This window comes from Anas platyrhynchos, chromosome 1 (assembly GCF_047663525.1).
Source record: "Anas platyrhynchos isolate ZD024472 breed Pekin duck chromosome 1, IASCAAS_PekinDuck_T2T, whole genome shotgun sequence".
Classification (NCBI taxonomy): domain Eukaryota; kingdom Metazoa; phylum Chordata; class Aves; order Anseriformes; family Anatidae; genus Anas; species Anas platyrhynchos.
The window spans coordinates 5,914,029-5,940,154 of record NC_092587.1 but is presented as its reverse complement, the minus strand read 5'-3'; the positions used below and the strand labels follow the sequence as shown (position 1 = coordinate 5,940,154).

The 26,126-nt window shown below is 39.4% G+C and overlaps 1 protein-coding gene across 4 annotated transcripts in view; it reads right to left on the bottom strand.

Annotated features, from left to right (window-relative positions):
• CELF2 (CUGBP Elav-like family member 2) overlaps window positions 1-25,875 on the bottom strand; it is a 371,305-nt gene extending 345,430 nt beyond the window's left edge. Inside the window, exon 1 of one of the 4 annotated variants that reach the window (XM_072043812.1) lies at window positions 25,529-25,875. In XM_072043812.1, the coding sequence (XP_071899913.1) occupies window positions 25,529-25,581 (53 nt within the window). In that variant the 5' untranslated portion in view covers window positions 25,582-25,875. Of the gene's footprint in view, window positions 1-16,088; window positions 16,113-25,528 lie in introns of those variants that run through there. The other 3 variants (XM_038186449.2, XM_072043635.1, XM_072043768.1) reach the window with 3 other exon arrangements.
• Window positions 25,876-26,126: the final 251 nt, after the last annotated feature.

Here is a 26,126-nt window from a genome sequence, read left to right as displayed (position 1 = left end):
GGAAGTTACTGATGGAGTCCTTCGGTGGTACATCACAGGCAGGCTGCAGAGAAACACTGATGCTAGAACAAGCAGCTAAAACCCTGACTTTGGAGTAATCCATCCTTAGTCCATTTTCTGAAGTACGGAGGCTTTTTTTTTTTTTTTTTTTTTAATTTTTACTTTTGCAATTATTAACCCCCAGGACAGAACATGTTTGATAAAACCCATTACTTCTAGGTTCGGATCTTACCACCCAGCCTCTGGGAAGTTGTCCCACATCCATCAGTTCATGAAACATCTGCTGGCTAAACCCCTCCAACCAGTGCTACTTGTGCTTGATGCAAAGCAGGATGGTTGACTTTAAAAGCTTTTTTGTTTGTTTCTTTGTTATCAATCTCCCCAAACACCCCAAAGTACAAGTGTATACTACTTTTCAAATTTGCTACTAATGATTTGAAACCAAACATTTGATAACTCCTACTGACCAAACCCTGTTTCCACCCATCTCTGATAACTTCCACCATTTAGCACTTGCACTGCTTCCTCACCTTCTAGGAAGGCAAATACAACATACAACACCTGCAGCAGTTTGCTCAGCATTTCATGAAGTCTCTCTTTAACCACTGTCTTCAGTGGTGCCCTCTAAACAGCCTGAAATGTAGCAGTCCCATTAAATTACTTTCAGGGTCTGTTCTACCAGGATAATTTCCTGGCAGCAACCAATAAAAAAGGGATCTCTCTCATTCTCTGCAGATTTTGATGCTGACAACTAGAATTGAGTCACCTTCAGCTGGCTGGCTTCCAAATCTCTCCAAAATATGAGCAGGATGAACGACCGCGCATTGCCGAGAAGAGTAAGGAAGGAGCTGAGCTAACGCAGTGGTGCAACACTGGGGCGAAAATCACAGATATTTCCTAAGAGATTTCCAAACATTTCCATAAATGCTCCTTCCTAGCTGGCAAGCCCATGGGCACAGGTGCCAATGGGCCGCATGTGGGCAGCCTGTGCAATACCACGGGAGGTGTTATCTCGGCTGCGGGAAGTCCATCTTATGTGACAGCTACGTCACTTCTGTGCCTCATACCTCTTTACACCTGAGCACACTTGTTGACACACGTGCCAAAACGGAGCATTTGAATGGGTGAGGAAAAAGAAGAGGGCGAGTTCCTCTATTAGCAGAGCTGCCAAATTGACATGCTGCATTACAGCAGGAGCTCGAGAAGTCTTTCCCTGTGCATGTCCCAAAGATAAGTAAAAATATATATGTGTATGCGCCATGCAATTGCTGACACATATTGCACTTGCATGCCTGACTGAGAACAGCACTTGGAGCATCAAAGGTAGGGGTCACCTGGCACCAAAAAAGCAAGTGAGAAGCCAGAAGACCCCAGCATTTAGAAAGCCTGTTTGCTTCCATATCATTGTCAGAAGAGAGGCAACCAAAAACTAAGAGCATCATTTCCCTCAAGACATCCTTCACTGTGTCACCTGCAGTAGGTGACAGACGACTCTGCTACAGCTGGTAATTTGATTTCAGGAAGTGTCCTGCTCGTTCTCACCCACCCCTGCTTACAAATATTCATTATTTCTAGGACAGTAACTTCCCAAATACCTAGGCTTTTATTAACATTAAGCAGCACAGTTGTGGTGCCTTTTACACAGAGAAGGTCATTGCTGTGGATTCCACAGTTTTGCCCATTTGAGCAAACTTTCAGAAACATGACTGTCTGCAATGTTTTACCCAAAATATATCATCCTGGTCTCTTCTTTTGATTCATTTTCCAATCCCAAATAGCATGTGTCGCTTTAAAAACAGACAAGCCAACTCCAGGGGCTGGTATTAACCAATACATTCAGCTTGGTTCTTTGCTGGGTGGTAAATTCATTAATTTCTCCACTTACAAATTTTCTTCATGAAAAACAGAACAAAAGGAAAAATTCCCCAAATTAACCAGTAATCCGTGGGCTTCAAGCCACAACTGCCAAAAATTTAAAACAATAAGTCATTTAGTATCTTCTCCTCCTGAGCTTGGCAGAAGACCTTTTTTGCTGTGCCACCCAAATGACTGGAAATGTAAAACTAAATTAAAGCAACTTTTCTTCCTTCCTCCCCTTGGATAAACATGTTCTTAGGAAATTTGCTTCTAAATATTACTAGTTCTTACCTTGTAGTAGTACTACAGATATAGTTTAATCTGTAGATAGATTTTGCTAATATTAAAACAGAACAAAAACAAATCCAAGGTCTTTCAGTGCATTAAGCATAGCACAGTCAAAAATCACGTATCTGTACAACAGATCTTGTTATTATTTAGAATCATGTTTTCTTACTTTCGCTCAATGAATAAAAAAAATAGTTTTGGAACCAGAAATCCCACCTGATCTAAGGAGAGCATACTGCACAGCAGCTCCATATTGTTCACCCTGCAGGGTGAAGGGAGTCTGGGACTGAGCTACAAAACTCCACATGTTAAATAAATAATAAGAGAAAGTAGGAATATTTTTGGAACGCCAATATCTACTGGTCTAAAATGGGTACCAGATCTGATTGTGTTGAATTCTGCATAAAACACTAGGAGAGTCTCTATCCTTTGCAATTTAAATGGAAATGATGCAAAAACCTGGAAGAGGAGCAACAGCCAAAACAGAAAGGTGAACACACTTGCTACATGCTATATATCAGGCAGTGGGTGAACCACGCCTAGATGGAGCAAAGGCACCTAAGATTTTAAATCATCCTTATCTATTAGATCATACATTGCTAAGACTGCTGTCTTATGAAAAGAAAATGAGAGACAAATAATGACACCAGCGATGATTAAAAAATAAAGAAACAGGAACCTGGTGTTCCCTTATGTACACAATTTCTTGCAGTATCCCAGAGAAAAGTTTGAGTCATGCTATTTCGCAGCTTCATTTTTCAAAGAACCTAAAGTAACTACAGTTTCTGGACACTAATACGGTAAAATCACTGAAATTTTAGTGTGTGCATAAGGTGTTCCCACAGAACAACTCATCATAAAGCTTTGAAGGAAGATACTTAACTTGGCCATCTTTTAAGAGGTGAATCCTTCACATCCTTAAGCATAAATAGTCTGGTTAGGTTTGCAGCTGGGAATCACCTCTGTTCATCCAAAATGAAAATTTGAAAGCAAAACTGTTTCCTATGGGAGCCCCTCCCAGCAAAATTCAGAACTATACATAAAAAGAAAATACTCTGTTTTATTGTACTATTTTTCTTTGTGCACTGAGATATAAAGTAGTGTGAACCTCAGGCATTTGGGTTAAAAAAAAACAAAACAAAAAAAAAAAACAAAAAACAAACAGAATTCAAGTCTACACCTCTTGGGGAAAAAAAAAAGGCAACATTGTTTTCATGATGTTAACAAAATAGGTGAAGACAAAAACAAACACACACCTGAAATGCATTTAACAAGAAAATTTTACATGGAAAGGAAATGAGATTTACTCGCAAGGGTTTAATCCACGAATACTATATATATGTCAGGAAAATGCAGTCTTCAGGCTTCAGGTTACCTGATATACCTATATCAATCCCAAGGCTTAGCTGGTGCAGAGGATGTGCCAATGTGTCCAAAAAGCTCTGAATATTTACTTTTAAAAACTCATAGTTGGCCATAAGGTTCATCTTTAAAAGATGTTACCAAAAAAATCACAGAAATAGCAACATGGCTTGTTAAATTAAAATTAAAGTAATACCCATGTACAGCTTGGCACAAAACCTCATTCTGATTTCACTTTGGTAATGCATAGCTTGTCATCAGATCCCTTTCTAATCTTACTTCAATAAAATATGCTTGACATCAAGATCCATATATGTTGCTTTCAATACTGCCTATAAACACGTCTCTCTGCTTTGCTTTAAATGGAACCTCAGGGTACAAAGCAATACAACACAAAAATAATTGTGCCATTTTATGGTTCTGAAAGCCATGCGACTTTAAAAGAACAGCTCAACAAATTGGAATGATAAAAACATCTTTATTACATACAATTTTAAGATATATATATATTTTTAAATTCATGTCCTCATGATGAAAGAGCTAATGAAGAGATGAAAGGAAAACAGAGGTTATTTTCAGAGGATTAAAATGCTTAGCACGGCCCAGAGACAGCAATAATATAAAAATGTATGTCTAGGGACTTAGTAAATTCACCTAAACAGGCTGGCATCTGCATGAATGGAAACACAATTGCTTTTAATATCAAGCCGTCAGCCTATTGTGTTTCATAACGACAAAGGAAATTCAAACAAAACAAGAGAGTTGCTTTGTAATTGCAGGGGAAACACAGGCAAATGCTGCCTCCATTTTAGTCTGTGTAAAATTGCCGGAGTTTGCATCGCACAGGAGTCTTTTCCAAACTAAGGAAGTTCAAATATTAATTTAAAAAGATAAAATAAAAACACACAAAACAACCCCACAACCTAAGATGGACCTTTGAACTACTTGCCAGTAAGAGACATTTGTTCTATGCACTCCCGTGGTCTGAAGCTTACAGACACTAATCCTTTTTGCCTGAGCACCATTTTTTTTTTTTCAATCATTATGTTACTAGAGGTAAAAACCAAAGCCCACTCCAGAGGCCAGGGCCCTGGAGGAGAGGGTTTAGCTGGAAAGCATCAGCTAGAGGAGGAAGGATAACGCTGCATTTATTGCAGCAGGCTTTACTCCATGAGACCTGGATTACCGTTTTCATTTTTGACAGAGGATTTCCATGTCACCTTGGGCAAAGCACCTAATTATACCCATTCATATCACAGTAACAACTATTGTCTTCTCTTCTGCCTCCTCCAGCCATACACTTGCAGAGAAGGAGTGTGTGTATGCTGCCAAGTACAACAAATCCCATCGTTCACCTCCAAGCCCCAACATCACATTGCTGTGGTCAGCAACTCACATCTGCGTGTGTGCTTCTGGCCAGCAAAGGACAATTACTGAAATAAGTGTCAGATAAACTTCTTCCTGTTTTTTGTTGCTTTATTCATTTTTCTTCTCTCTTTCTGCATGAGAAAAAAAAAAACATACTCCCTCTCCCCCAAACAGAAGAGTAACCCCCAAAATCCAAACTGTTCTTGAGAAAATTTCAGCTACAGCATTCAGCAATTGATCTCAGCTCTGGAGTCTACCTCTTATGTAGACAGCAGCAGGTCCTGCCTCTCCTGTGGCTGTCATGGCCATTTCCAGGCCCAGCACCATAGTACTGTGGGATCCCGGACACGCTTCATTGCCCTGCACACTCCCTTTCATGTGAGATGATTTCCCTCATTAACTTGCCACAGTGCATGAGCATCTTGCATATATTTTATAGTGGAATCAACTATATAATAAACTTACTTGGCAAAAAAATATAAATCAGAAACTCAAAACAATCTCAAGTTTGATGCAAGGCAACGTTCTGTCCCTCCCTGACTTTCCTAAGGCATAATCAAACTCAAGTCCAACAGATACAATTATACAATTATGTGCCAATTGTCTGTGATTTTTCAGATGCGAGAGTCCTTTACTATGCAATCACCCTTTGAAGCACAGCTGAGATGTTTTGGCATCCAGCATCCCTCCAGAGCATTCGTGAATTGGTAGTACAACTCACCCTCGCAGGTCCCGACCCATTTATCAATAACTCGTAGCCAGCTACACAGAAGATCCCAGTTTCCCGTATCCCACTTGGGACAAAACTGCTCAAGAAACATTGATCAAATGTAGATGCGATAAAAGAAGCGACTCTGCCTCTTTCACCACAATCCTCTGTACTGTTTAAATTGAAATAACTCAGATTTTCCATCTTACTTTTTTTTTTTTTTTTTTTTTTCCAAGAGAAAGCAGCAAGAGAATCATTGTTTTGGCCTCAAGGCATTCATCAAGCCCTCTCATTTCTTTCTGGAGTTCAGCAGAGTAGCCACTTTATCTGGTGTGTGATTGGATAGATTTTTTTCCCCAGGAAGATACTTCATTTTAGTGTATATGGAAGGTATACTGCACATAGAAACCAGGGGAATAGAGTAGCAAGGCACTAAATCTATCTACTAAAGAACATTTATTCAAAGACAACCACAAGGCTCAATCTAATTGACAATTTCTGCTTGGGGCCTATGATTAAAATACGAAGGCTGCTGCAGGTAAGAACAGGAAAGAACTAGCATTGCCATTGGCAAGAGCTTGCACAATAGCTGTCATGACCAGCAGTTATCACCAATTTGATTTTAGCACCTAGTATTAATCAAGATGTAATGAAAAAAGGCTTCAACTCAACAGCAGGGCATAGCCCAGGGCAATAAGGGGTTTGGGAGAGAGTTCTCGGCGGGGTAGGTGGTTACAAGTATCCTCTGGAATGTTATGTTTGATATCCTAAACATGCATGTATGAAATAGTCATTTTTTAACAACATGCTTTAGGCACATTAACCCATACAATATCTGTTACTGTTTTCCATGACCTTATAAACCCAATGAGATTCTTCATAAATGTTTTCTTCACTTAATGTCCCCTCTTTACAAAGGAGAATCAGTGGAAGTTAAGAGTTTGTTTCTGCATCTTATGGGTTCCCCATCAATTCAACTGCTACAGATGATGACTACTCTTGAACTTGATGTGACTCAAAGCGCACCTATGTCAGAAGAAGTACCAAAGCCTTGAGAAAACTGTGTGGAAAATGGTTTCTTAACTTTCTGTAGGAAGATTCAAAGACCAACTATGCCTGTCACTCCTTATTCCACCTTCAAGATACAGACCAGTTTTACACCTACTTTGCTGTGTCTTTTCTGTGCAAAGTTAAGCCACTTAAAATAATTTATCATCTTCCCCACTTTTTAAGGACAGCTCACTTTTTAGTAAGAGCAGAACATTGCATATATTCAAATTTGTCCTTAAAACATGTTAGCTACAAAATGTGTACACAAATAATCTGTATCAAAAGACTTAGTGTGGAATATTTATCTCCATACTCACTAACGGATGCAACTATCTTCATTTATATACTTTTTCGAGAGAAACCACTTATGTCACAGGCTTACTCCCCTTCTCCAAGGGCTCTCTTCCCATAGCTGATTATCCTCAATGGATTATTTGAGGAAAACGGGTGGGTGGTGGTGGTGTAATTTGTGCCAAAGTGTACCAAAGAATGATAGGAGGTGATTAGAGAAAGGTTTGAGTTCAGAGCAAAGTCTCCTATTTAATACCATATAAACTAATTCATATTCAAAAAATAAAATAAAATTAGAAAATGCAAAAAAGGTGTGTAATAAATCCTTCCCACTCTATAGAGTACCATTTCACAGAATCACAGAATTGTCTAGGTTGGAAGAGACCTCAAGATCATCGAGTCCAACCTCTGACCTAACACTAACAGTCCCCACTAAACCATATCCCTAAGCTCTACATCTAAACATCTTTTAAAGACCTCCAGGGATGGTGACTCCACTTCCCTGGGCAGCCCATTCCAATGCCTAACAACCCTCTCAGTAAAGAAGTTCTTCCTAATATCCAACTTAAAACACCCCTGGCACAACTTTAGCCCATTCCCCCTCGTCCTGTCACCAGGCACGTGGGAGAATAGACCAACCCCCACCTCTCTACTGCCTCCTTTAATGTACTTATAAAGAATGATAAGGTTGCCCCTGAGCCTCCTTTTCTCCAGGCTGAACAAGCCCAGCTCCTTCAGCCGCTCCTCGTAGGACTTGTTCTCCAGACCCCTCACCAGCTTCGTCGCCCTTCTCTGGACTCTCGAGCACCTTCATATCCTTCTTGTAGTGAGGGGCCCAAAACTGAACACAGTACTCAAGGTGTGGCCTCACCAGAGCCGAGTACAGGGGGATGATCACCTCCCTAGCCCTGCTGGTCACACTGTTTCTTATGCAAGCCAGGATGCCGTTGGCCTTCGTGGCCACCTGAGCACACTGCTGGCTCATATTCAGCCGACTATCCACCAATACTCCCAGGTCCTTCTCTGCCAGGCAGCTTTCCAACCACTCATCTCCCAGCTTGTAGTTGTGCTTGGGGTTATTCCGCCTCAGGTACAGGACCTGGCACTTGGCCTTGTTGAACTTCATACAGTTGACCTCAGCCCATCGGTCCAGCCTATCCAGATCCTCCTGCAGAGCCTTCCCACCCTCAAGCAGATCGACACATGCACCTAACTTGGTGTCACCTGTGAACTTACTGAGGGTGCACTCGATCCCTTCATCCAGATCACTGATAAAGATATTAAAGAGGACCGGCCCCAGAACCGAGCCCTGGGGAATGCCACTAGTGACTAGCCTCCAGCTGGATTTGTCTCCATTCACCACGACTCTTTGGGCCCGGCTATCCAGCCAGTTTTTAACCAAATGAAGCATATGCCAGTCCAAGCCATGAGCAAAGAGTTTCTTGAGGAGAATGCTGTGGGAAACGGTATCAAAAGCCTTGATATTTAATTCAAGATATTATATATTTTATTTATGTTGTTGGGAAGTTGACTGGCATTGGAACAACAACCACAATCTCTGGAAAATACTTATGATTATGTTGTTGCTTACAGTCCTGCAACCTACTATAGATACTATTTAAAAAATTACTATAATTCCACAACATCTTTGTGCCTGTAGAGCATGTGCATGCATATGTATGCATGACATGTTTAAGGCTATAACATTTAGAAACCAGAATTTGTTTATTACTTTGAAAAGCATTACACCACTTCAGGGGTGTCCTTATATATGCAGGCTTGAATATCTGTTATCATTGTAGCAGACCATTTATAGGGGTACAAGGTGTTAGTAAGGAACTAAGAACATTCTGTTTTACTCTACTGGATCACCTAACATACCACATTGACTATTTGGTCACAAACTCTTAGTGTCCCCTACAGGGAGGCTGCTGTTGGTCTGGGAAGGTTGGACAGGATGTTGTGTTGAGCATGTTGTGCCACTGCTCACAGTAACTCAACTGGGCCATAACCATCTGTCATTGTTTTGGCTGGGATAGAGTTAATTCTCTTTGTAGATATTTTTATGATGCTGTGTTTTGGATTTTTTGATGGAAATAGAGGTGATAACACCCTGATGTTTTAGTTGTGTAGAGCAGTGCTTACACAGAGCCAAGGACTCTTCTGCTTCTCATGCTGTCCTGCCAGTGAGGAGGCTGGGGGTGCACCAGGATCTGGGAGGGGACACAGCCAGGACAGCTGAGCCAGGCTGACCAAAGCATGTCCTGTACCATGTGGTGTCATGTCTATTGATAAAATCTGGATAAAAAAAGAGGAGGATGTTCAGAGTGATGCCATTGGTCAAGAAACCATTGTGTAATGAGACCTGCTTTCCTGAACAGGAAGTTTTTGGCTGAACACCTTCCTGCTGATGAGTAGTGAAACAATTCTTTGTTTTACTTTGCTTGTATGTACAGCTTTTGTTTTACCCAGTAAACTGTCTTCGCCTCAGCCCACAAGATCTTGCACTTTTACCTTTCTGATCCTTTCATCCATCCTCCCTGGGGAGAGGGAGTGAACAGCTGCGTGGGGCTCAGCTGCCCACCAGGTTAAACCACAATGCCAGCCACTGTCTTCAGGCATCTCCCAACATGCATTGCCACTTATCTCCCTCATATCCCAAACCTGAGCCACTTCCCAGGTCTTTCCTCCAGCTGTGATCATTTTTTTCCTTTCAGAGTCCTCTCGCTCTCCAAGACTACTTATTTCTGGGAACCTGTCTTTTCAGCCTCCTCTTTTTTCTAGACCCTCAAAGTGCCCATTTACCAATCAAAATAGTCACATGACCAGCCTTCTAATTGGTGCACCAGAGAGTTACATCTCTCTATTAACTACATGATTCAGGACATGCCACTTTGGTTTAGATCAGCTGTTTACAAAATGTACAACTAGCAGATAGGAAGTACCAGGCTTCTGTTTTACAGAAAAGCTCAAATGTGGACATTCATACTGCCTCCATCCCAATTTTTTGTTGTCTTTTTCTTTTTCCCTGCAACAGTTGTTAAACATGTATTAACTCATCTCCTGCAAGCGCCTCATTGCAAAGTCACATGGTTTGAAGCAAAGGAAAGACAAAATCTATTTTGTATATGAATAGAACACTTGTTTACTGGTAAGGATATGACTCTTATTTTTGTTAAGAGGTGTAAAGCAGACATTAGTCTATTGATTTATGTGTATCAGCACTTGCATCAACTCTCCCTCTGCTAGGTAACTTGTGGAGATTCTTATGAAATATAGCAGTAACTCAACAAGGCAGCAAGCATAACTCCTAAGCTACATCCCTCCCCCCAAAATACCAAACACATTTAATCATGCCCACAAATATTAGCTTTAGCCTTATGTAAGCTTTGAATGAACACACAAATCTTACTATCACTATTTGAAGTCTAAAACACTGGCAAGATTCCCAGGTAAACCACTGTGATTTTGGAGAACACCAGGAAATTCAAGCGAAGCAGTAAAATTCTGCCTGCCCCAAACAAACAAATATGTTCCTTTGCCAAACAAAATTTCACAACAAAGTTAAACACGGTATTAGAAACAATTGAGATTCGTGGAAAAGAAATGCTGAGAGAGGTTCAAAAAACTCATCCAAGCATATATCTCCAAACTGGGGGTCTGTTTCCAAATATTTGATACATGAGCATGGAATCCAGCAATTGACAGTCTTCTGAGTCGAGGACCGTTAAATGCAACTAGTACCACAAAGGAGATGCCTGCAACAAGAACTAGTTAAAAACATTCCCAACCAATGTCTCGATTTTAGACTGTGCAGTTCTGAAAAAAAATCCAGTGCTTGGGCAAGCCTTAGGATGCTGTCAGAAGACTCTCTTAGGAGATCAAATTCCAAAAAAATGAGAGCATGAAAAATTTTTGAAGCACTAGCCATCATTTTTCCTGTCTCAGTGAGTGCCAGTGAGCAAGAGGATCATTGAAAACTTGGCTATAGACCTCCCATTTTCATTTTGTTTCTTTTAAACAAATAGTTCAGCCTAACAATCTCCAGGACAAACACAGCAAAACAAAAAAGATCCCCACCCAGCACTCTGACTATAAAGCCTTTGGTTTGGCTAAGTCTTCTTGGACATAAGTACATTGTCTTCACACAATCTGGGGACATGCAATAAGATTGATTACTCCTGGTACGAAGTCTTAAGAGTAAGAACTGCAAGCCATAAGCATGAGAATATAAAATCTTTTCCCAATATTTTCCTGAAGTGTCCTGTTGGAAATCTTCACAAGCTGATGTCTTCTTTGAAAGCTGGACAGAAGTTTCTTTAATATGCATTAAAGGACATGAAAATTTTGCCCACAGATTGGATAGATGCTTCTGCTTGAAGTCAGGAAACAAGTAGTACTTGTATCACAAGTAGTTTAGATTGATTGGAAAATAAAATATCACAGTTGAAGCAGAAGCCAACATTTGGTCTGAAGTTCACAGGGAATTTAGAGAGGTTTTTTCTGTTACCTTGTGAGGTCAGAAAAGTTCCTATTTCAGAAACTTGTGGACTGACAGCTTCAAAAGAAATGTAGATCTCAAAGTAAGTCCTAAGATTCCGCAATAATCTTAGGGTGGAAATAAAGAAAGCCCCACTATGTGGTTTTCTATATTAAAGGAAAATTCTACTAGCAAATTTGTACATTTTTATGTTCTGACTGAAAAGTTTATTGACCTTAAATGTCTTTGTGTACAAGTGAGCATCTGTGCCTTTCCATGAATTTTTATAGACTAGAAATCCCCACTCACATAATTATTTTTTTCCAGAATCCAAGGAATTTTATAACTATGAAAACTGGCAATACTTGTAATAAATTCATTACCTTTGCTCCTAAGGATTCCTGCATACTGGGATGATGGACAACACTGTATTTCCTCATGATACAAATATCAAACTCTTAACAAAGGCTATTCTTCCTCTCTGCCCTGCCCCTCCATTAACACCACCACACAGAACAAAGAATATGAAGTTTCATAGCTTCTACTGTTGCTTTCTTAAAAAGAAAATGGAGAAAAGTAGAATTGCACCACTCCCACCCCCCCTAAAGAAAAAAAGAAGAAAAAAAAGAGGAAAGCCAAAACTAAAGTATTTTCCAGTCTTAATAGCCATGTTTGTATGCAGGTTGGATTTTATTTGATGCCAGAACCTTTGTATTTTTTTTTTTCCACAGGAGGGGAAGAGGGAACATTCAAAATCAGCTATTTGGCAAAGAAAACAAACAAACAAAAAAAGTAAAACTGCAAAGAAGCAATACTTTTTGGGGTAATTAAATTAAGGTTCATACCTCAGATTAGATTCAATTTACCACAAGTGTAAAAAACACTCAAAGGTTCAACTCTAGGTTTGATGCTCAAGTAACCAAACCCCTAACATTTGTTGAGCTACGTTGACTGATTAAAAAAAAAAAAAGTGATGGGTTGGAAGGGACCATAACAATCATCTTGTTCCAACCCCCTGCCATGGGCAGGGTCACCTCCCACCAGCTCAGGCCGCCCAAAGCCCCATCCAGCCTGGCTTTGAGCACTGCCAGGGATGGGGTGGCCACAGCTCCTCTGGGCAGCCTGGGCTAGGGCCTCACTGCCCTGTCAGTGAAGATTTTCTTCCTTATATCTAATCTAAACCTACCCTCTTTTACGTTAAAGCCATTACCCCTTGTCACTACAGTCCCTCCTTTGCTTTCCTGCAGCCCTCTTTAGGTACTAGAAGGAATGAACATCATGGTCCTTGCCCACTCTCCTTAGGAAACAGATGTGTAAATGTAGTCACATATGTATTACCTTAACCTCTCCCACCACTTTTGAGCTTCTTGACCAGCTTCAGAGACAGTTGACAGAAAGGTGGCAGTCTCAAAAACACCGTTTTTGCAAGCTTCATGGCAATAGGCAGTAAGCTAAAGACAGACAGCCTCTTAGGGGTTCTGCTTCAGAAAAGGATGCTTTTCATCCTCAAGAACCACAAACAAAATAAAAAACACCCCATAGCAAATGAAATAAATAATACAAACCAAACAAACACAAAAGACTGAAGCCACCAGGAATACAAGAAAAAAAATTAACCAGAAAAACCTCTGTAAGTCTGATCCCAAATCTCATCCAAGAAAAGAGTATTGAACTAAGGTGCACATTTTAAAAAAGTAAGCAAAACAAACAAACACAACACGGACACACCATAAAAATAAAAATGAAAAAGGGGTTCCAATGGTTTCTGCTTTTCCACAATAATTTTTCCAAAAATGGAAAGAACATAGAGGAATAGTAACCTAGAACTGCAAAGTAATAAAGTTTTTCTATTTAAGAAAATATCTTGGTTGAACCTACAGATCTTGCCACACAAAAGTAGAATTAATTGAAAATCAGAACAGGTCCAAGTTATACCAAGGCTGGCTGTGTACTGTTTCTCTGTTTTCAAGTCCACTATCCAACTTGAGAAAGTTTGCATTGCAACATACAAAAGATCTTACAATCTTGAAATCTTCAGGACCCTGTCTTTTCTGGTCAGTCTAATATAATGCTTTACCTCAGTGCTATGCCTGAATTTATCTTTGATCATCAATGCATCAAGCTCCCAGGAATTAAATGAGAATCTTGTTACATTAAAACAGTTGTTTATAATCAACCATGCACAAGCTGTTGGTATGGCTAGCTGCCACACAAATCAAGGTTTAAACAGACCAGGCTTACAGCTGAAATACAACTAATATGACATTATTCTTTCAGACATTTGGTTAGGCTGACAAATTTGTAACTCTGTAATTTACACAGTGTCCCCATGACATGTGGCAGTAATGCTATTGTGTACGGGGATTTTTTATCATGTGAAGGAGGGGGAGGAAATCTACATTTTCCTAATGCAAATCTTTCCCATAACAATTTCAAAATGCATGCTGGCTTGCAAAAGTATACAATTTACCTATCTGAGAGTACACGAAGTTCAAACAGTGATGGATAATTATTTTAATGCAATGCAAAATTACCCTGTAGAACTCATCGGTACAGAAAGCGGTTAAGATATCACATATAATACTGCTGCTAAATAAAAGTATATTCTTCAGTAACACAAGGCAGAATAAAATTTTCAGGCTTTTTTGACTGGTGCATTGCATCAGGAAAGTAAATACTGTTAGAATTCAGCATTAGGAAAGAAAATTCAATTAGTAGGACTTTAACACTCTTGTGTAACATGGGAACTGTCTCATGGGATCAGACAGGAGTTTGTTTTATACGACCTTCTATCCCTAAGAGGTACAAAAAGCCTACATGGATAGGGATATGTTCCCAAATAAGGAAAGATTCTTCTCAACTTCAGATAATAGTTGGCCAAAGTGTGGGGACTTAGATCCTTTCCCATCAATTTTAATCCTATCTAATTGTAGATGCTCTCATCACCCATTAAATTCATTTTATTTTCCTCCTCCCAATTCTAAGCATCTGGCCTCCGTGGTATCCACTGGCAAAGTATCCTACAAGCTAATTGTCATGTGGGTTATTGGTTTCAAATATCTCACAAGATTCCCCCCTCCTCTACCCCCCAGCCCTTTGTGTTAGGACAAAATTCAAACAACAAAAGCCTAAATCACCATTTCTGAGAAGTGCTTATTATTCTGTGTAACTCTTTGCTTCTGTAATTAAACACTCCTCATAAGGAAGTCTTTCTAGGTTTGAAATTATTAGCTAACTATTGCTGGAACCCCTCAGTTAAAGCATATTTTTATCATCTTCCTCGAGGAATTCAGAATTGGCTGCTACTACTCAGTAGATACAAAGCTACCATATATAGGTAACTACTCTGTTCCAGATCATCACGTCTTAAGAAAGCATCATACATACTGATTATACAGCTTCCTCCCTGCAAAGCTGATTTTATTCCATAGTGTCACATAGGCTTCCAGCTGCTGAAGAAATAAAAAAAATGCCCAGGCCTTTGCTGCTGAACTAATTCTGCTTTCCCATCCCACTTTCACCATGTAGATTTGTGCAAACTTCTTGTGTGGTCTGACTGCTGTTGTGTATTGCATGAACAAATGGGGGGGGTGGGGGGCGGAGAGAGAAAAATGCAGAACTCATTTTTTCCTCCAAATTGTCATGTTTTGTGATGTTGCAACCTGGAATCCAGCATTTTTTTCATGTCCAAATCATGAGCTTTCTGTGTACATAGCTTGCTTTCATCAACGGAGATTGTATTTTCCTGCTGTTGTTCTAGCATGCATTTTCATATCTGCTTAAATTTAATCCATAACCTGAATTGCCAACACACAAGGAACAAATAAAACTGTAATAAGTTGCAGAGAGTTTAATAGGAAAACAAGGCAACAATTATTACTGTCAGATTAATACAGGCACACAGTACTTTCAAGCTAGGTTTCTGTACATTACAGGACATTTTCTTAAAGGATGGCTATGATGTTTTTTTCCATAAGTTATTTTTTTTTCCTAGGATTTTTCTCCTATGATGCTGATACAGTAAATATCTGTGACTGTAGCAAAAACAATTATGTCAACCGTTACTTTTTATCTGCCTATAATAGGATAAAGTTATGCCTCCTAGAATTGGACCTGCAACTTCATCCATGCTCATTCTCATTTCCTCAACTCTACCACAGCAATGTGAACAACATAAATTTTCTTTGTCGTGGATCAAAGACTGTTTGCTGTTTTGTCAGTGTAAGAATAATTACTTATTCTCATTGTTGAACACTCTCCTGTCTATGGCTATGCAGTATCCACAGATAACAGAGAGAAGAAAGGGTGCAATAACCACATCTCAGCCACATACTGTTAGGAAAATTCAGATTATATTTTACTATATAAAATATTGCTAGAGGGGGTACATTTAAGGTAGGGGGATCTCTTAGCAGAAGAGAGACTTGTTTTTCTCTGGGCTGAGGGGGTGAAGAACTGAGACCACTTTTAAATTCTATTTATATCACAGATTTTTTTCCTCGTAAGATGCAAGTGAAGACCTCAAAGTCCATGATCTACTCAGCTTTGAGGCATCACATAACAATATTCTAACAAGATTCATAACAAGATTCTGGAGCTGCACTTCTAAGACCTGTGTATGCAGTGTAAACTCTCATTAACCACAGATAATATGAATCTCAGCAAACAGAACAAGTTACTGACCACAGATGTAGCTGCAGTGCTTGGTGAACAACTGGGAGGTCTGAACTCATTGAAACAGCAGTCCCAGAGCTCTGTGAAGAAACCATGTTGCTCCGGGTTAAAAATGCAAACTGCTTTTTTTCAGAAATAATAATAAAAAAAAATATGGTCAAAAAAAAATCATGAAACTTTTAGCTCAAAAGGGTGTCACAAAAATGCTGTTCTATGATACATCAAGTTTCATTTTTCCTATCACCACTTTTCAGTGATTTAAAGTTGGTATGCAACTTATATAGTGAGTTTACACAGCTTGCCTGCAAACTAGGATGTTATAGGCTTAAACTTATTAATAGATTATGCTAAATTTATTAGACTACTTGAATGCTAATTGAAAGAGCAAAGAGCCAGGTCATCTATTTATTTTAAATATGGGGAAAATAACTAGAAAATTAAAACATAACGTAATCTTATTCCCAAGAGGTTTTCAGAGTCCAGACTTCAGACAGTGTAAAACTGGGCATCAATAGGCTGGAAGCAATTCATACAGAAATGGCTCTGACCACAACATTTTTTCTCCCATTAGGTCTAGAATTTTTCCGTATAAGAAGAAAGATGTCAAGTCTTCTGCAAAACACATGGGTCCCAATTCTCAGTTACTCTAAGCCAGTACATCTTGCTCAAAGGAGCTTTGTCAGTTCATGTCAGCTGGAAATCTAACCCCAAAAGTCACATAAAAGACTGTGCCAATTAATTCCTGTTGGATTCAATGAGAGTTTACATCAGTGTTTAAATACTTACTTGAGGCCTTTAATACCTTTCTCCCCCTTCCAAGCCTGTAATTCTTCCCAGGGCTCTGGCTACATAAACCCTTTATTTTGGCATGTCCAACCAAAACTTGACCCCGGTCAGCAGCATTCTGCAACTCTTGCCAAGACCAGCTTTTCCAACAAGGGGAAGTCCAAGGACTGTGGGGACACCACCAGTTTCCGCAATGACAGCTGCAGGCAGGACTGAAATTCTTCCCTAAGACCACAGAGGGGTAGAAAGGACGGCCAGCTGAAGGGCCACATTAGCAAATGTGTCCAGCAGCTCTGCTGATGGGGCACGTAAATTGAGGCTCAAATACGTAACATGGATCACACACTCCTTCATGGAGGAATTCACATGGAAAGCCAAGCAAACCTCCCAAGGACTAGAAACCACTCCTGGTTAACATGCACTAACACCTTGCTTGCTTCAAGCAAAGATTAATTACAGTCTTAGAGGTTGAGAAGTGAAGTTATGTCCAGCTGACAAATGCTTGAAGGCAAATTTAGTTACTATTTGCAGAACCAGACAGTTTCAGATTGAAATCTGACGATGTCTCCTGATTAAGAACGAGTCTAATGGAAGGTACAGTGTTGGGATGACAAGCATACATTAACTCACTTGTATATTTACAACCTATTTTAATTTTGTGTGGAGAAAGACTGTTAGGTCCACACATTTTTTCGGTACTGGAATACCCACAGCTTTAAAACACTCGCTTAGAGACCTTTCTATAGCACATCTGTTCTCTTTGGAGCAGGAAACAGAGAACTTTATTTAAAATTAAAAAAGAAAAATCAAAACCTAAACTCCCTCTTCTTTAACTTTAAAGCTAAAGTTTACTCCAGCCTTTCCATAGTACCTTACAAACTCTTGTGTGGAATATACTTAATCAAGCTGCTCAAGAGAATGTCTTGCCACAAAAAGTTTATAGATAAGACTACCAACCTGCTGATGTAGTGAGAATGTAGTCTGCAGTTCATGTATGTCCAGCTGAGAATCAGTCTTCCACTACTGAATACTCTTGTAAAGTAACCTGAACAAGGAACTTAATCTTCTAACAAGTCCAAATAGTTGGTCTTTATAAAGCATAAACAACCACAGACAATTTAACTTGACATCTATTTTAAAAAAAAATCTAGCACAACAAGACAGATTTTTCCAATAATCTGAAATATACACATTCAATGAAAGAGAGACAATACAATTATGAGAATCACTGGAGCCTCCCAATATTACTTTGTTTAGAAAATCTTCACTTTTAAATCTCAGTTTAAAAATAAATAAATAAATAAAAATCAGTATCTGCTGATCAACAGGAGTCCAGTAAGAACAATGATCTGCTAACATGAGCTTGGGACTGATTCAATAACAAGTGTCCCAGAATGAATTGTCAGAACAAACTCTGTGCACAATAACTGCATGGAGTTTCTCAGATGAAGAATATTAATTAAAAAAAAAAAAAAAAATAGAAAGCTAAAAGCCTCTTCTGCTTGTGCTGTGAAATTGGGAAGCACACAATCAAGGAAAAAAAAAATCTAAGAAAGTTACATAGAAACACAATTTGCATTAAGTTTTTTTTTTTTTGTTTGTTTGTTTTTTAACAAATTTAATGTGTAATCACTAGAAGCATATTAAGAGGTTGGGTGCTAACATTTAGGTTGCACTAAGAAATTTTTTTTAGTGCCAGAAAACATTTTTCAGAAGTAGTTGAGCTCTTGAAGTCAAAACATCTTCCTTTGGAGACACTGATACACATCAGACAGCATCCACAGGGAACAGTTATAGAAGTTCCCTTACGGACAATAACATCTGATCTTTCTTAGGTCAAGCAAGAAACAAACAAAATCTTCTGGATTTTGATGCAGGGACCCAGCATGGGAGACCACAAATCTCCCTAGTTCCTGCTTGCTCTGGTCCATAGTTGGTATAGCGCCTTGTGATTAGCATGGGTGCAGGAGATCCTTAATGAGTATCTCTTCACCAGAGTAAAGCCCATTATTTAGACAATGCTGTAATAACTGCTGAAATAACTGCTAAAGAGGTTCACTGCTGTGATTACACCTGACATTGACAGACAAGTCAGTGGGGTATGCTACCAAAGACTGGGAAAGTGCCATGTGATCTGTGTACCTCTGAACAGTGGTGATGAACCACAGGTGTATAAAAGTGCATTTACACTGGAAAAGAATGAGAAAAAAAATAAGGAGAGAAAGGAATGAATCTGTGAAAAGCTGTGTAGCAGTGAGATCAGAAAAAAAGCAGTTATGCAGGGAAGGAGCTGGATACCAAAGCAGAGATGAAGCTTTGGGTGGGAGCAGGCACATTAATAAAGCAGAACAGCAACTGAGCTTACAAATTGTTATAAAGGGTTACTAGAACAGAAGTGTTTTAAAAAGTAAATAAAACAACAAAACTAATTTGTCATTGGGTGAATCTCAGAGAGAGCATTCAGTTCTGGTTTCCAGACTTCAGCCAGCTTCAGCCTAGCAATTTATTGGAAAAATAAAAAGCTGGTGCACATAGGAAATTTGTGTGACTGTGAAGCTGCCTTGTGAAAGCAGAAATACTGAGAAAAGGGTTTTAGTAAATGAGAATGAAATTACTTGCTCTCAAGAGTTAAATTCTAGTTTCATTTAAGAAAATTATGTTTTATGAGGGCAGGCACTAAAGAGCCCAGCCGAAGAGCAATCCTTCATTGCTGTGGGCTCTCTATGGAGAAAACTGTAAGTCTCTAGAGCCAAAAAAAAAAATATATAGATATAGATAAGACAGGTATTAATAACTCCATTTTACTGGTGGGAACTGAGGCACATAGAGATTAAGTAACTCATCCAAACTGACTTGGAGTCTTGGAAAGCTTGAAATTACCGCCTTATCTCTCAAAGCACAATCTAACATCTCCACTGTCCTTTGCAATCTACAGGTGATTTCTTTCTTATTTTAGTTCCGTTGAATACAGAACCAGACAAGTTTAAAATGTGCAATGGGTTAGTTGTAAATGAGGCATGGAGACCTGCACGTTAGAACTCTCATTGACTTGTGAAGTGAAGATGATGAAATTGTAGATGGAAGTCGATACGACTAAGTAATGTATGTAGGAAAGGAGCATCCTGCTTTTATCTGCACCCTGCAAAATGTACACCCTTGTAACCATGTGTCACTAATCACCAAGCAGGAATTTAATTTTGCAGTACAATAGATGCAGAAAAAACTTGATCTTCCCACCCTCCAGAGAAATAAACCTGAATTCAGCATCTCAAGGTCCTGCTTGTTTTGACTTGGACCAGATGGACCCATAAATTCCTTCCAACATCAACCACGTCAGGATTCTGTGAAAAGACTTCAAGAAGCTACCATGTGTCCCAAAACACAAAAGCAAGACAAATTTACACCTAAAAAAGAGCCCTTCCAACACATTGCTTTGTTAATGTACATGCAACCAGTGGGTCAAGCTGCAAAATTTCTTTGCTTCAAGTTGTCACAGGTTCAAAGCTAAAACTGCAAAACCAGTGAGATAAATTCAAGGGGGAATCATTCATCAAGAAAAGTCATCACTGCTGGCAGAGGAAGACCCTGAACTGCAAATTGCTGGTAGCTGGGAGAATACAATTGCACACTTGGCATCCTACTCTCTTGCTAAGCACCTGCATTACTGGCATGGTAATTTTATATTGCATGTGTTAGAGGTTAGGGCAATTTAAACAATTAGGCAAAGGAATACAGAGGCAGTGATAAGTAAACCTCTTTGTGAAAGAACATTCATTTGAATTGGATGGTTAAATCCTCCATGAAGCACCTGGAAGATTTAACAACTCATGTCCAAATGAACAAGATGTAATGAGCTTGTATACAGGCTTGATATGAAAAGTGGATTGTTTTTAGTAAAACAGTGGAGAATAACCTCTTATTGAAAAGAGCAATATTGAATTTTAATCAGGGGAAAAATAAAGATGCAAGAATAAATCTGCACAGGCTTAGAGAAGGACTAGATGACTTTCTCAGCCATCAACAATAAATGCTGGAGTGTGCTACATCTTAATCTGCTATTTTCTGTTATCTTCACTTTTTCAATCACCCCATATATGATGCCTTTCTAAGAAGATGAAGAAAAAAATAAAAAAACAAACCAAGAAAAACTGCTAGTATTGTCCTCTGGAAAGTGCAGAGAAAGCATGGATACCAGAGATGAAAAAGTGATTAAAAACACATTCTTTGATATAGCTGGCCCTAATTTTTCATCCCGCTCACTGAAGAGTCGCACATTCAAACTGAAAGCAGGGGAATCCCAACTACATTTTGCTGGTCATGTTTTATATATTAGAGCTTAGTCATAACTTGTATCCTCCTGGTGATTCTCATCCACGTAATAACTTGGGACTTATCTGACCCTCACTAACATCCCTTTCAGTGCAATCTCTTCCATGATCCATATTTCCATATTTGCAGAGACGTCTTTTTGCGCCTTTTTTTTTTTTTTTTTTTTTTCAAGCAAGCATATTGTGGCAATTATGGAGCAATTAGTATTCTCCACTGACATCCAAAATTCCATTATCTTTATTTCCTGGTGGTGATGGAGTCCAGCGTTATGTCTCTGGGCCAAACCTTCAGGGCTCTTTTGGTTTTGTTTCTGAGGAGTGGGTGGAGACAATATTGTTCAGGTCCTCAGAGTAAAGCATATATGAAACCATTTTTCCCCCTTTCTGAACAGCAGTTTGGTGCTGTGGGGCCACGTACTAAACCAGTTTGCTCCAGTACTGAATACAACCGAGGATGCCTTACTGTATCTCAAGTTTTGCTGAGCTGGAAAGCCAGGAGCCGAAGCAGTAATAGGATTCGCAATGCTACAGTTCTCTCTGTTTACTGTTCTATGCCAAAAATTAAATCTGAGCCATTGCATTTCTGAGCCATTTCTTTGCCATTCTGCAAATCTGAGACATTTCTGCCCTCTTTTCCAAGTTTGAGCACCTTGAAGCCATTTAACCAACCTTAATTCACAAATAAAGAGAGGAGGGGGGTGTTGGGTAAGGACTTTTTACCCCAACTAGCTTATAATACCAACACAACAAGGCTGAAATTACACCTCCTGTACTGACTTTGTAAGCACAGAAGGCACTTTTGTCCTTTACAGGCTGTTGGAGAGGTGTGTGTGGTGGGAAATGGCATTTTGGAGAGAATATTTGAATTGGTACATCCATCCTACACAGGACATGTTCCCAACTTCACTGGCCAAGCTGTATATTCCTGCTCAGTAGGACTTGTGAAATTTAGGTCACCTGCATGTAGTACAGCAAGATTTGCTGCTTCACAGGCTTTAACTTCTCCACTCATCTGAGCGAAAACTTCTACTTTTCAGATTTCACTATGAGGTTGAGAAGTCAAGTTAAAAACTCCCCCCCAGCAACGAGCCATAGAAGGGTCATATACTTCTTCAGGGAGGAATGCAAATGGGTGCAAGGTCTTCCCTGTGTAGGTAACTCATGATTTATGGCACTGTAGTTAGTCTTATTGGAGCCAAATTAAGGGAGAGAAGCAATGGAAGAGACATGGCCTTGAGGGATTTTCTTTTTGGGCCTCTCCTGACTGCCAGGTCACTGCTCTACTCTAGCTGCTGTTGAGGCTCTTAGCACAGGATCTGGCTTCTGAAGCAGCGACCAAAGACATCCCTGTCACATCTGAGGATAAAAAACATGCCACAGAAGTACAGGGAGGGTTTGGGACAGGGATTAGAACAGCTGTTCTGTCTCTCCTGTGCCCTCCTCAGGGGGCTAGATCCCACCTTCTGTAACCCTTCAGAGCCAGGTAAATGGGATTTTTGTGTCCATGGAGGGCTGATGAGCACAGACCATTTGTTGGTATAGCTCTGAAGTGTCTCAAAAAGGCCTGAAGTTTTGCCAGCCTCTCCTGACTCCAACAGACAGTGCTTATTCCGGTTACACTACAGAGAGTGACAAGGCACCTATGAGGGAAGATCAGGCAGAAGTGTGTTAATGTCAAAGCATAGGTGTTATGCTGGGAGCTTATCTGAAAAGAAATACATACATACACACACACACACACACAAAGGAAGATCTGAGCTCTCAGAGATTTATTTTCCAATAACTTTAATATTCAGATCACTGTCAAGAAATCCAGTGAAAGAAAATATTTTCTGAAGTGCGTTTTGATGTTTTGTTCTGTACGTTAACCAGCATTCAGAGGCCCTAACATGAATCCAGTGTGTGCCAAGACTTTCTGGAACGTATCGTACCTCTTACCGTCCTACCCCAGACAGAAACAATGGAAGAGGGAGGCCTGATGTAATATTATATACACACCATGCTACCATTTATTTGTTTTAATACCTCTGCCAGCTCTCCCAGTGCAATTATTTTACCCCCAGCCACGAGATCTGCCTTCCAGCTAAGCAGGTCTCAAATTGTGAGTGAGTCACAGAATAAATTACAGGGGGTGCACAAGACAAACGAAATGGGGAATTTGCCACCATGGGATACTACTCTCAAGCTGACTGCAGCATTTGCTGATGCATTTCATTTGGATCTTAAGGAATTACTTCATGTCACCTGAGCGGAAGACACCTTTACTTTCTTGTAAAGAAGCTAAAATTTATAAGGAAAAGTAGAATTGGCTTTACAATTTAACGTCACAAGCCACAAACTGCATATTGACTTCCAACTAAATATTTTTATTTTTTTTTTTTACTACCACCGATGATTTTACTTGAACTGAATAGTGTCTCTTCCTGCCTTTTAACACTGCATCCTGCTGATGACCTGTACAGAGTTGCTGCTGCAATCATACACAGTAACTACATAAAGAAGTGTTTAGTAAATCAATTTAATCACATCACTGACCTACCTGTGTCTGTAAAGCTCTAATCTCCAGGTTCACACAAAAAGTTAGGAAACTTCTGTCATGCTGTAGGAAAGAGTGCCAGGGAGATATTTCTGCTATAGTCATATAAACATGTCATTTTTCTAAGAAAACAGGATTCTTTGAGAGGGCAACAGCCTCTCCTCCTTAAATCATCTCAGCTTTCAAGTCCTCCATGTCATCCCTCCACTCAGCAAAAACCTGGTATCACCTGACTAGATCAGCAGAGGAATCAGAAGTTGTCTCAGAATGGGATAAACTTTTCAAATAATTCCTAGAATAGGTTTTTCTGGCGCACACATGCAGCAGACAACACATATGGAGCTCTGCAAAAGCACTTTCCTGGCATTTGCTCAGGATGACTCACAAGAGTCACTCCAGCTCAGATCACCCTAATATGACCACCCTCCCCTGATGCCACTCTGACCGCTGCCCTTGCAGCATACTAGCCTCTACGCTAAAGTTCAGGAAGTCAAACAAAATCTAGTCACAATAAGCTGACAGTCCTAAATGACTTAACAACAACAAAAATTAAAAATAAAAAAAATTCAAAACCTAAACTTGCAGTAAAACTGCTTAGCCAATTCTCACCCTACAGACAAGCATTAAGGATTTTAGTCCACATTGCTAAGCACAGGCTCTGAAGATGGTCAGAGAAAGTTCAACTTATGAGAAAAGAAAGTTCAACGCTCTGCAAATATTAGGAAAAAAACCTCATAATGTAAGTAGATGTTATGGTTTGACTTTTGAGGATTTTTTTTCAGCTCATGACATTAAGCTATTAAAAAAGTTGCAGCAAGAAGCTCACATATACTTTAACATTTAATATATTATAAAAAACAACAAAACAATTCACACACCTCTTCAAAATTCTTGCAATGCTTCTTTTAAAAAATAATAATAATAAAAAAAAACTTTATTAGGTGCAGCTTCATGTTTTGCATAACAGTTGAAGGAAATAAACTTTATATTTAACTAATTTTATAATTTAACCAACTACATTCACCACAGATGTTTCCAATGTTTTAGTGAAGTTTCTATAAACCATCTGCAAACTTTTTACATGTCGAGATTCTCAATAGGGAAAGCCTTGCAATTAGAACAGCATTAAACACAGACATTTGACACTGTAGAGTTTTAGTATCTTCAGCAGGCAATAACAGTGGGTTCTCCCCTCTTCCCTCCTCTTAGTATTTTTCGGGGTTCGAGTTACTGTTCTTCACTATTCAAAGAACAAATAGTAGTACTGAAGGGAAAAATCAGCAACAACTTTTCAGTATCAAATACATGCCTTAAAGGGACAACAAACTGGAAGTTTCAAACCCAAAATGAAACAAGCACTTTCTTTAAATTTTGATTTTTATACCCCCACAAGCCTGTTTTCCCCAACTTCCACGCTGTTTTTTCCTCCCCTAAAGTTTCCCACCCATTCCCCTGCAAAGTACAGCTAGGAAAGCAGAGAGTTAATCCTGCAGTTTCAACTGGTGCGAGCCTTTACAATTAACTTGAATTTACAGAACAATCTTTAAAAAAAAAAAAAAAAAAAAAGTCCACACTTCCTCACTGCACTGTAACACTGAGAAGTATATTTTAAAAATCTCCCTCGGGTCTCTCTAAACATCTGCTTAAAGGTTTGCTGTATCTTAAAAGGGCTCTAATTACCAGAAACTCCTCTCTTACTTAAGCCCAGGGCTCACATTTCGATTATAACTCAAGCTCCAGTTAATTTAGGGCTAAACCAAAAAAATGCCTGTACCAAACAGAAGAAAACATAGGCCTACCTTAAAACTTTCCAGCCTTTCAGAGGATCCAAGTCAGAGATTATAGACACCATTGTATTAATAATAACAATAAAAAAAATGATAAAAAAGAAAACGGCAGGGCAGCCTAACCACAAAAGCAGCAAGTACTCTACTCAGTGTGGGAATGACAACAAACCCAGCACAGCTCTTCCTCCTTCTCAAGCTGATAAGCACTTGTCCCAGCTTCTCTCCACCCCCAAAATCAATCTTGTGCTATATTGCTTCACAGTCCCAGTTTCATTTCTCCACCACTACCTTTTAAAGCCCTTGTAATCTGCTCCAACTGATCAAATGTGACCTTTTTGTAGCCCACTTTATTCCAAGCACAGCCCTCAGTTAAATCTCTCTTTATTAACACCGTCCTTCTTGGCTTTCTTTTGGAACAAACACAGCTCAAGCTTGAAGCCTCCAGTCTTTGCCAGCAATCATTTACAGATTACTGCAAGCTGCAGTCTTCTCCTTTTGGGTATTTCTTCCACCTCTGAGGTTTGCTTTTATATTATTTTCTGGAAGTTGCTGGGGGTCTCCCTTTCCCCATTCTGTGCAGGTTGGAGTTTGACACTTTTAAAGGAGGGAC